Genomic DNA, 13,448 nt, shown 5'->3' on the forward strand with positions numbered 1-13,448 from the left:
CATACAGGCAGACATACAGGGGGACATACAGGGGGACATACAAGGTCACATACAGGCAGATATACAGGGGGACATACAGGCGGACATACAGGGGGGCATAAAGGCAGACATAGAGGGGGACATACAGGGGGACATACAGTGGGACATGCAGGCGGACATACAGGGGAACATGCAGGCAGACATACAGGGTCACATACAGGGGGACATACAGGCAGACATACAGGGGGACATACAGGCGGACATACAGGGGGACATACAGGCAGACATACAGGCGGACATACAGGGGAACATACAGGCAGACATACAGGGGGACATACAGGGTCACATACAGGAGGACATACAGGCAGACATACAGGGGGACATACAGGCAGACATACAGGGGGACATACAGGGTCACATACAGGCAGACACACAGGGGGACATACAGGGAGACATACAGGGGGACATACAGGCAGACACACAGGGGGACATACAGGAAGACATACAGGGGGACATACAGGAAGACATACAAAGGAACATACAGGCAGACATACAGGGGGACATACAGGAAGACATACAGGGGGACATACAGGAAGACATACAGGGGGACATACAGGAAGACATACAAAGGAACATACAGGCAGACATACAGGGGGACATACAGGGGGACATACAGGAAGACATACAGGGGGACATACAGGAAGACATACAGGGGGACATACAGGGAGACATACAGGGGGACATACAGGGAGACATACAGGGGGACATACAGGAAGACATACAGGGAGACATACAGGGGGACATACAGGAAGACATACAGGGGGACATACAGGAAGACATACAGGGAGACATACAGGGGGACATACAGGAAGACATACAGGGGGACATACAGGGAGACATACAGGGGGACATACAGGGGGACATACAGGAAGACATACAGGGAGACATACAGGGGGACATACAGGGAGACATACAGGGGGACATACAGGCAGTGGTGTTATCTGCTTCATGGCCCACGTGCCATCAGGCAACTCCACCAGCTCCATCCCAGGGCTTGAGTTTGACGGGGGTGTCGCCATATAAGTTTAACCTCTGCCCTCCGTCAGAGGAACATCTGCTGATAGTCTACCCGCACCTGTTATTTCCTCTCTGCCTTTGACTGGTTTTTGCTGCTCTCTAGCTGCTTGTGGTTGAGCACTCTTCCTGTTCTTCTTCCGCTTCTTCTTCATCTTTCTTGTTTCAGTGTTACCAGAATTCTGTTTGGGGACTGGAGGAGTCATCAGGTCATATCAACTCGGTTCATTCACAACAACATACAGGGGGACATACAGGGCCACATTTGTCAATATAGCAGTCCAGGAGGAAATCATTTACAAAATGATTATGCAAAATTTGAGTGATTTAGTTCTTATCTCCTAACTTCTCGTTAAAGATGGTTTAAAGTTTTTTAAGTAAAATGAGACAAACACATTTTGTGTGATGCATCATTTACTGCTGATGATTGCTGTGAGTGTAATAATTCCTCTCCCAACATTCCTCCTCTTCACTGGATCTTCACACCAGATGAAACGTGTTGGTGTGTGTGTGTTCTTGTTGGTGTGTGTGTGCTCTTGTTGGTGTGTGTGTGTGTGTGTTCTTGTTGGTGTGTGTGTGTTCTTGTTGGTGTGTGTGTGCTCTTGTTGGTGTGTGTGTGTGTGTTCTTGTTGGTGTGTGTGTGTTCTTGTTGGTGTGTGTGTGCTCTTGTTGGTGTGTGTGTGTGTGTTCTTGTTGGTGTGTGTGTGTTCTTGTTGGTGTGTGTGTGTGTGTGTGAGAGAGAGAGAGAGAGAGAGAGAGTCCTCCCCTACCCTACAGTTAGAAGGAGACTGACTGGAGAGAAGAGGGAAAACAGGAAAAAGAGCTCCTTCATAACTAGTCTGAATCCCCCAGACAATACTGCTCCATAGCAGAAACACACTCATTATTTCTTTCTAGGTCAGTGCCTCTCAAATAGAGTTCTGCTAAATTAACTACATTTCCCAGAATGCACTAGTTTAACACTAAAGTTGACCTCAAGGCCTTCAAAAAGAAGCCAAAGAAATGCAATGGTTGGTGGAAATATAATTGGCTATCCTAAACACTAAGGTGGTATCTGGAAGTGTGACCTGTCATATTCAATTAAATGTTCTATCACTGAGTGGAATTTCTTTGATTTGCACTGAATTAAATTCTACTTCCTGTAACTAAAACTCAAATTCAAATTCTACATCCTGTAGGGTGTAGCCAATTCAATTTCAATGAGTTGAATGGGAGTCAATTAAAAAATTCTGAATTGAGCCCAACCCTGCTATTTAGTGCACTACATTTGACTGAAAATCTTTGGTCAAAAGTGCACTATAGGAATAAGGGAATAGGGTGCCATTTGGGCTGCAGCTCTATCTCAGAGCGATGGTGTACTTTGTATGGCCTATTCATCTAATGTACACTCCTCATCTTGTTTTTCAGGCAGAAGTACAAAAACACGTCTCAAAGGTACGTCCCATGGTGTCTGTCTGTCTACTGTCTCTCTACTTTATCAAACATGCCCACATGCTATATAATGATACCAACTCTTCTTATCTTATGCATACAGTCATTAGCCTACAAATGTATAACACAAAGCATTGGTAGATGTTGCCTTAGATCAATCTTTCAACAAACAATCTGTTAGCGCTGAATTGTCATACGTAAACAGAATTTATTTGACAGTAAAATATCTACAGGATGAAGCGTATGAGGCTATTGTTGTAGCTTTACTGTATGTGGGGTTTAATACTTTATTCATACAAAACAGTACTGTGTGGGTTTAAATACTTTATTCATTCTATACTTTACTGTGTGGGTTTAGAGAGTCTTGTTACTAGGGTTGCAAAATTACAGGAATTCCCGGTTGGAGGAACCTGGAACTTCTGCTTATTCCCTCCTGATTCCGGGAATCCCCCAACTGGTATTTCAGGAAAAGCAGGGAATTTATTGAAAGTTCCCGGAATTTTGCAACACTACTTGATACATCCCTTTCCTATAGTATGGATGAACTCTGCTGGGCTCAGTGGCTCTCACAAAGAGCACATTCAGATAATGTTAAGTTGGATGAAGTGGCCTTCACACACACACACAAACACAAACAGAGGGAGACACGCAGGCACACACACACTTCCCAGCTGCATTAGGCATTCTCCTGTTGAACGCTTGCATTTATGTAACATGCTCACAGAGAGGTGCTCTTCTACAATGGCCCTAGTCGGAGACAGTCAAGCCCTCAGCACAGCTCCGTCTATCTGTCTGTCTTTTTCTGAGATGTAAGGGCGGGTGTGGGTTGTGAAGTGTGGAGAAATATAATGATACAGAACTCTGCATTAGTATTCCACTGCAGTTACGTAGAGCCAGGTGCAACAGAACTAAACAGTAGAGATGTGGTTATACAGTATTCAACAGAACTAAACTGTTTGAGATGTGGTTATACAGTATTCAACAGAACTTAACTGTTTGAGATGTGGTTATACAGTATTCAACAGAACTAAACAGAAGAGATGTGGTTATACAGTATTAAACAGAACTAAACTGTTTGAGATGTGGTTATACAGTATTCAACAGAACTAAACTGTTTGAGATGTGGTTATACAGTATTCAACAGAACTAAACTGTTTGAGATGTGGTTATACAGTATTCAACAGAACTAAACTGTTTGAGATGTGGTTATACAGTATTCAACAGAACTAAACTGTAGAGATGTGGTTATACAGTATTCAACAGAACTAAACTGTTTGAGATGTGGTTATACAGTATTCAACAGAACTAAACAGTAGAGATGTGGTTATACAGTATTCAACAGAACTAAACTGTTTGAGATGTGGTTATACAGTATTCAACAGAACTAAACTGTTTGAGATGTGGTTATACAGTATTCAACAGAACTAAACTGTTTGAGATGTGGTTATACAGTATTCAACAGAACTAAACTGTTTGAGATGTGGTTATACAGTATTCAACAGAACTAAACTGTTTGAGATGTGGTTATACAGTATTCAACAGAACTGTAGAGATGTGGTTATACGGTATTCAACAGAACTAAACTGTAGAGATGTGGTTATACAGTATTCAACAGAACTAAACTGTTTGAGATGTGGTTATACAGTATTCAACAGAACTGAACTGTAGAGATGTGGTTATACAGTATTCAACTGAACTAAACTGTTTGAGATGTGGTTATACAGTATTCAACAGAACTAAACTGTTTGAGATGTGGTTATACAGTATTCAACAGAACTAAACTGTTTGAGATGTGGTTATACAGTATTCAACAGAACTAAACAGTAGAGATGTGGTTATACAGTATTCAACAGAACTAAACAGTAGAGATGTGGTTATACAGTATTCAACAGAACTGAACTGTAGAGATGTGGTTATACAGTATTCAACTGAACTAAACTGTTTGAGATGTGGTTATACAGTATTCAACTGAACTAAACTGTTTGAGATGTGTTTATACAGTATTCAACAGAACTAAACTGTTTGAGATGTGGTTATACAGTATTCAACAGAACTAAACAGTAGAGATGTGGTTATACAGTATTCAACAGAAGATGTGGTTATACAGTATTCAACAGAACTGAACAGTAGAGATGTGGTTATACAATATTCAACAGAACTAAACTGTTTGAGATGTGGTTATACAGTATTCAACAGAACTAAACTGTTTGAGATGTGTTTATACAGTATTCAACAGAACTAAACTGTTTGAGATGTGGTTATACAGTATTCAACAGAACTAAACAGTAGAGATGTGGTTATACAGTATTCAACAGAAGATGTGGTTATACAGTATTCAACAGAACTTAACAGTAGAGATGTGGTTATACAGTATTCAACAGAACTAAACTGTTTGAGATGTGGTTATACAGTATTCAACAGAACTAAACAGTAGAGATGTGGTTATACAGTATTCAACAGAACTAAACTGTTTGAGATGTGGTTATACAGTATTCAACAGAACTAAACTGTTTGAGATGTGGTAATACAGTATTCAACAGAACTAAACTGTTTGAGATGTGGTTATACAGTATTCAACAGAACTAAACTGTTTGAGATGTGGTTATACAGTATTCAACAGAACTAAACTGTTTGAGATGTGGTTATACAGTATTCAACAGAACTAAACTGTTTGAGATGTGGTTATACAGTATTCAACAGAACTAAACAGTAGAGATGTGGTTATACAGTATTCAACAGAACTAAACTGTTTGAGATGTGGTTATACAGTATTCAACAGAACTAAACTGTTTGAGATGTGGTTATACAGTATTCAACAGAACTAAACAGTAGAGATGTGGTTATACAGTATTCAACAGAACTAAACTGTTTGAGATGTGGTTATACAGTATTCAACAGAACTAAACTGTTTGAGATGTGGTTATACAGTATTCAACAGAACGAAGCTGTTTGAGATGTGGTTATACAGTATTCAACAGAACTGTAGAGATGTGGTTATACAGTATTCAACAGAACTAAACTGTTTGAGATGTGGTTATACAGTATTCAACAGAACTAAACTGTTTGAGATGTGGTTATACAGTATTCAACAGAACTGTAGAGATGTGGTTATACGGTATTCAACAGAACTAAACTGTAGAGATGTGGTTATACAGTATTCAACAGAACTAAACTGTTTGAGATGTGGTTATACAGTATTCAACAGAACTGAACTGTAGAGATGTGGTTATACAGTATTCAACTGAACTAAACTGTTTGAGATGTGGTTATACAGTATTCAACAGAACTAAACTGTTTGAGATGTGGTTATACAGTATTCAACAGAACTAAACTGTTTGAGATGTGGTTATACAGTATTCAACAGAACTAAACAGTAGAGATGTGGTTATACAGTATTCAACAGAACTAAACAGTAGAGATGTGGTTATACAGTATTCAACAGAACTGAACTGTAGAGATGTGGTTATACAGTATTCAACTGAACTAAACTGTTTGAGATGTGGTTATACAGTATTCAACAGAACTAAACTGTTTGAGATGTGTTTATACAGTATTCAACAGAACTAAACTGTTTGAGATGTGGTTATACAGTATTCAACAGAACTAAACAGTAGAGATGTGGTTATACAGTATTCAACAGAAGATGTGGTTATACAGTATTCAACAGAACTGAACAGTAGAGATGTGGTTATACAATATTCAACAGAACTAAACTGTTTGAGATGTGGTTATACAGTATTCAACAGAACTAAACTGTTTGAGATGTGTTTATACAGTATTCAACAGAACTAAACTGTTTGAGATGTGGTTATACAGTATTCAACAGAACTAAACAGTAGAGATGTGGTTATACAGTATTCAACAGAAGATGTGGTTATACAGTATTCAACAGAACTTAACAGTAGAGATGTGGTTATACAGTATTCAACAGAACTAAACTGTTTGAGATGTGGTTATACAGTATTCAACAGAACTAAACAGTAGAGATGTGGTTATACAGTATTCAACAGAACTAAACTGTTTGAGATGTGGTTATACAGTATTCAACAGAACTAAACTGTTTGAGATGTGGTAATACAGTATTCAACAGAACTAAACTGTTTGAGATGTGGTTATACAGTATTCAACAGAACGAAACTGTTTGAGATGTGGTTATACAGTATTCAACAGAACTAAACTGTTTGAGATGTGGTTATACAGTATTCAACAGAACTAAACTGTTTGAGATGTGGTTATACAGTATTCAACAGAACTAAACAGTAGAGATGTGGTTATACAGTATTCAACAGAACTAAACTGTTTGAGATGTGGTTATACAGTATTCAACAGAACTAAACTGTTTGAGATGTGGTTATACAGTATTCAACAGAACTAAACAGTAGAGATGTGGTTATACAGTATTCAACAGAACTAAACTGTTTGAGATGTGGTTATACAGTATTCAACAGAACTAAACTGTTTGAGATGTGGTTATACAGTATTCAACAGAACGAAGCTGTTTGAGATGTGGTTATACAGTATTCAACAGAACTGTAGAGATGTGGTTATACAGTATTCAACAGAACTAAACTGTTTGAGATGTGGTTATACAGTATTCAACAGAACTAAACTGTTTGAGATGTGGTTATACAGTATTCAACAGAACTGTAGAGATGTGGTTATACAGTATTCAACAGAACTAAACTGTTTGAGATGTGGTTATACAGTATTCAACAGAACTGTAGAGATGTGGTTATACGGTATTCAACAGAACTAAACTGTAGAGATGTGGTTATACAGTATTCAACAGAACTAAACTGTTTGAGATGTGGTTATACAGTATTCAACAGAACTAAACTGTTTGAGATGTGGTTATACAGTATTCAACAGAACTAAACTGTTTGAGATGTGGTTATACAGTATTCAACAGAACTGTAGAGATGTGGTTATACAGTATTCAACAGAACGAAGCTGTTTGAGATGTGGTTATACAGTATTCAACAGAACTGTAGAGATGTGGTTATACAGTATTCAACAGAGCGAAGCTGTTTGAGATGTGGTTATACAGTATTCAACAGAACTGTAGAGATGTGGTTATACAGTATTCAACAGAACTAAACTGTTTGAGATGTGGTTATACAGTATTCAACAGAACTAAACTGTTTGAGATGTGGTTATACAGTATTCAACAGAACTGTAGAGATGTGGTTATACAGTATTCAACAGAACTAAACTGTTTGAGATGTGGTTATACAGTATTCAACAGAACTGTAGAGATGTGGTTATACGGTATTCAACAGAACTAAACTGTAGAGATGTGGTTATACAGTATTCAACAGAACTAAACTGTTTGAGATGTGGTTATACAGTATTCAACAGAACTAAACTGTTTGAGATGTGGTTATACAGTATTCAACAGAACTAAACTGTTTGAGATGTGGTTATACAGTATTCAACAGAACTAAACTGTTTGAGATGTGGTTATACAGTATTCAACAGAACTAAACTGTTTGAGATGTGGTTATACAGTATTCAACAGAACTAAACTGTTTGAGATGTGGTTATACAGTATTCAACAGAACAAAACTGTTTGAGATGTGGTTATACAGTATTCAACAGAACTAAACTGTTTGAGATGTGGTTATACAGTATTCAACAGAACGAAACTGTTTGAGATGTGGTTATACAGTATTCAACAGAACTGTAGAGATGTGGTTATACAGTATTCAACAGAACTAAACTGTTTGAGATGTGGTTATACAGTATTCAACAGAACTAAACAGTAGAGATGTGGTTATACAGTATTCAACAGAACTAAACTGTTTGAGATGTGGTTATACAGTATTCAACAGAACTAAACTGTTTGAGATGTGGTTATACAGTATTCAACAGAACTAAACTGTTTGAGATGTGGTTATACAGTATTCAACAGAACTAAACTGTTTGAGATGTGGTTATACAGTATTCAACAAAACTAAACTGTTTGAGATGTGGTTATACAGTATTCAACAGAACTAAACTGTTTGAGATGTGGTTATACAGTATTCAACAGAACTAAACTCTAGAGATGTGGTTATACAGTATTCAACAGAACTAAACTGTTTGAGATGTGGTTATACAGTATTCAACAGAACTAAACTGTTTGAGATGTGGTTATACAGTATTCAACAGAACTAAACAGAACAGATGTGGTTATACAGTATTCAACAGAACTAAACTGTTTGAGATGTGGTTATACAGTATTCAACAGAACTAAACTGTTTGAGATGTGGTTATACAGTATTCAACAGAACAAAAATGTTTGAGATGTGGTTATACAGTATTCAACAGAACTAAACTGTTTGAGATGTGGTTATACAGTATTCAACAGAACTAAACTGTTTGAGATGTGGTTATACAGTATTCAACAGAACTAAACAGAAGAGATGTGGTTATACAGTATTCAACAGAACTAAACTGTTTGAGATGTGGTTATACAGTATTCAACAGAACTAAACTGTTTGAGATGTGGTTATACAGTATTCAACAGAACAAAAATGTTTGAGATGTGGTTATACAGTATTCAACAGAACTAAACTGTTTGAGATGTGGTTATACAGTATTCAACAGAACTGTAGCTATGTGGTTAGAGGGTGACTGAAAAATCTGTGCACCAGAACAGTGTTCATCGTTAGTCGTCGCATCCCACAGTGCATTGACAGACGGTGCGATACATCCTGTGTTAATTGCATCTCCACGAGAGATTAGAGGGGACAGTATTTGGCCAATGAGTCAGGGAGCAGTCGCTTAAGGGAATTGTTGTGAACTGTGTAGTTGCACAGATCGCATGGATTTATTGTCCATTCTCTGCTGGGTTAAAACAGGGTTCAGTGATTGATAAACCATCATTCTGACACCTTTTCATGAATAGATAATGTTACTTAATGGTTTTGATTGAAACAGTTTTTGAAGCAATAATGACTTTGAAATATTGAATTATATTTAGAGTCATTTCAGATGGCCCATAGAGTTCTCTCCACTAGAGGTACCTGATGAACTATCCCACTCAATCCACTCAATGTGACATCAACAGGGGATACTATACAGTATGTTCAAAATGTGTTCACTTCAATCAATCAATTGGAATTAAAAACCCCAAATTCTGGAAAGTGCCGTTCAGATTTAGCTTTGAGGATGCCATAGCTAAAATGGGCAATCTGTTTACTGAAGCTCTATCTACTGTTAGAGCGTAATAGCTTTTCATCAGGTCAGGCATCAATGATATGAGCAGAACAGATATGAGTCAAGCTGTGACTTCAAGAGCCAACTGTCAGTCAAGCTGTCTCAGTAAAAGTGTGAAGAGATGATGTATTCATAGTACATGCAGCTTGTCTCCAGAGTGAGCAGAGGCCAGATACATAATGCATAGTGCAGACCTACAGATGTAGGATCTTAATTTAGTCACTCTTTTGTTGCTGATAATTTTCCTGCACAGCAGGAAATGCAGATGAGCTTTGTGATTTACATAAATTCATTGAAAACCCACACTAAACTAGGGCTGGGCGATAAATCATTATCAATAATTATAGAGGTAATTACTTCCCTCAATAACGATATAAAAACGTTTAGATTAATTTTCGATCATGTCGATATAGAATAATTAGGTACAGCAGTCCATTTCAGCTCTGACGCAGCAGGAACGTGCGGAGAAGTGACAATATGCACGTGGAGAGGTATACGCCCACTAAAACCACTTAGCACCCCGAGTGATGGAGTAGCCACTATTAACCATGTAAAATGAGCGATGTAGGCAAAAACAGTGGCAGTGATAGCCATGGAGAAGGAGCAGCTTCCAACAAAGAAATTATTGATAAAAAGGGTTAAACTGTTTCTGCAATTTGGAAGTGGTTTGGCTTTTTGAAGTCCGACAAAGAGCAGAGTAATGTTCGGTGCAAATTGTTCCGTAGACAGGTGGCTACGAAGTCTGGTAATACGACAAACCTTTTTCAACATCTGAAGCAAAATCATTCTTTGGAACATGCAGGAAGTTTGAGTTTGCACCACGGTATTGATAAACGCCCCTCGAGTACCAGCCAATCTAGGGATGTTTGCCCGAAGCAGTCAACACTGACAGTGTTTATTCCCTACAGCTAACATCGAAAAGACAAAGACATCACAAATGCTATTATGCATTGCATTGCTAAGGACATGCTGCCAATTATCACAGTCGAAAAGGAACGTTTCAAGAAGCTTATCCCTGGCCGCAAACATGGAACAATTTTCCTTCAAGTATAATTTTAAGTGTAGCTCACATAATAAAAAAAATGTAACCTTTATTTAACTAGGCACGTCAGTTAAGAGCAACTTCTTATTTACAATGACGGCCTATCGAGGAACAGTGGGTTAACTGCCTTGTTCAAGGGTAGAATGACAGATTTCTACCTTGTCAGCTCAGGGATTCGATCTAGCAACCTTTCGGTATACATATCGTGATAATTTATTTTCCATATCGCCCAGCCCTACACTAAACACATAGTTATACTAAGAGTATTGCACTTTAAAAAAAAATGCTAAGTAAAAAAATAACAAATAATAATGATAACAAATAATTAAACAGCAGCAGTAAAATAACAATAGCGAGGCTATATACAGGGGGTCCCGGTATAGAGTCAATGTGCGGGGGCACCGGTTAGTTGAGGTAATTGAGGTAATATCTACATATAGGTAGAGTTAAAGTGACCATGCATAGGTAATAACATAATAAAAGAGGGGTCTGGGTAGCCATTTGATTAGCTGTTCAGGAGTCTTATGGCTTGGGGGGTAGAAGCTGTTAAGAAGCCTTTTGGGCCTAGACTTGGCCCCCGGTACTGCTTGCTGTGCGGTAACAGAGAGAACAGTTTATGACTAGGGTGGTTGGGCTTTGACAATTTTTAGGGCCTTGCTCTGACACCGCCTACCGCCTAGTATAGAGGTCCTGGATGTCGGGAAGCTTGGCCCCGGTGATGTACTGGGCCGTACGCACTACCCTCTGTAGTGCTTTGCGGTCGGAGGCCGAGTAGTTGCCATACCAGGCAGTGATGCAACCAGTCAGAATGCTCTCGATGGTGCAGCTGTAGAACCAATGCAGCTGAATCAATATAGGTCAAATGAAGATCCTACAACTCTACTAAGTACCAGTGTGCAAAGTACTTATGTATTACTTAAATAGTTTTTTTAGGTATCTGTACTTTACTTTACTATTTATATTTTTGACAACTTTTACTTCACTACATTCTTCAAGAAAATTATGTACTTTTTACTCCATAGATTTTCCCTCACACTCAAAAGTACTCGTTACATTTTAGATGCTTAGCAGGACAGGAAAATGGCCCAATTCACACACTTATCAAGAAAACATCCTTGGGCATCCCTACTGTCTCTGATTTGGCGTACTCATTAAACATAAAAGCTTCATTTGTAAATGATGTCTGCGTGTTGTAGTGTGCCCCTGGCTATCAGTAAAAATATATATAATAATAATAATTGTGCTGTCTGGTTTGCTTAATTTAATCAATTTGAAATGATTGATACTTTTACTTTTGATACTTAAGTATATTTTTTAAAACCAAATACCTTTTAAACTTTTACTCAAGTAGTGTAACGATCGTCTACTTCTTCCTCCTCCTCAGACGAGGAGAGGCGAGAAGGATCAGAGGACCAATGCGCAGCGTGATAGTTTGACATAATGATGTTTATTAAAGTAAAGACGAAACACGAAAACACTTCAACAAACTACAAAACAAATAACCGATGTAGACAGACCTGGACTCGAGAACTTACAAATGACGAAGAACGCACGAACAGGAACAGACTACATACACGAACGACAAAACGAAACAGTCCTGTGTGGTAGACATACAGACACGGAAGACAACCACCCACAACAAACAATGTGAAACAACCTACCTATATATGGTTCTCAATCAGAGGAAAACGTAAAACACCTGCCTCTGATTGAGAGCCATACAAGGTCAATTAACACTGACACTTAACATAGAACAAACAACACAGACTGCCCACCCAGCTCACGTCCTGACCCACTAAACACAACTATACAAAAGGAAAACAAGGTCAGGAACGTGACAAGTAGTATTTTCCTGGATGACTTTCACTTTTACTTGAATCATTTTCTATTAAGGCATCTTTACTTTTTCTCAAGTATGACAATGGTGTACTTTTCCCACCACTGCTAAGTACTTATTTTTTAGTATAAGTATCCTTTAGTAAAGTATCCCTGACTCTGATTTCGCTCTAGCTATACCTTCTGTCAAGTCTGCATCTCTGAACCCTTTGTATTTGTCTAAAAGCATTCAGTGTAAAAGCAATATAACATATTATCATATCCAACACTATTTTAGCCCCTGATCCTACAGTTTATTTCCAAGGGTGTAAAAGCTTTTGATCCAGCACATAAATCAAGCTGTGCCTCTGACAGTCAACTGTCAGTAAAAAGGATGAAGAGATGATATCATATTGGGCAGCAGCGTAGCCTAGTGGTTAGAGTGTTGGACTAGTAACCAAAAGGTTGCAAGATCAAATCCCTGAGCTGACAAGGTACAAATCTGTCATTCTGCCCCTGAACAAGGCAGTTAACCCACTGTTCTTTGGCTGTCATTGAAAATAAGAATTTGTTCTTAACTGACTTGCCTATTTAAATAAAGATAAAATTAATTGTACATAGGTTAGATGGCAATAAACTACTTCTCCTTTTAGTATCCCTGGCTTTGACTCCTCTCCATCTATACCTTGTGTCATGCTCAGTAGCTACGGTACGTCTCTGACTCCAATGCTTCTGTTGTGTGCACAGAACCCTGTCCCTGAAGCATCTCCGTCTCATCTATTCTGTAGTATGCATGTATGCTCAGTGGCTCTGTCTTTCTGTCTTCCTGACCCTCTGTGGTCACTAAAGATCCCATGGCACTTATTGTAAGAGTAGGGGTGTTAACCCTGGTGTCCTGGCTAATTCC

At 38.3% G+C, this 13,448-nt stretch overlaps 1 protein-coding gene across 1 annotated transcript in view; it reads left to right on the forward strand.

Moving 5' to 3' along the window:
* Positions 1–13,448, forward strand: part of LOC129816545 (dual specificity calcium/calmodulin-dependent 3',5'-cyclic nucleotide phosphodiesterase 1A-like) — a 97,554-nt gene that overhangs the window by 4,466 nt on the left and 79,640 nt on the right. The window contains exon 2 of the mRNA XM_055871126.1: positions 2,461–2,487. Within this exon, the coding sequence (XP_055727101.1) occupies positions 2,461–2,487 (27 nt within the window). The remainder of the gene's footprint in view (positions 1–2,460; positions 2,488–13,448) is intronic.

This window comes from Salvelinus fontinalis, chromosome 19 (assembly GCF_029448725.1).
Source record: "Salvelinus fontinalis isolate EN_2023a chromosome 19, ASM2944872v1, whole genome shotgun sequence".
Lineage (NCBI taxonomy): Eukaryota > Metazoa > Chordata > Actinopteri > Salmoniformes > Salmonidae > Salvelinus > Salvelinus fontinalis.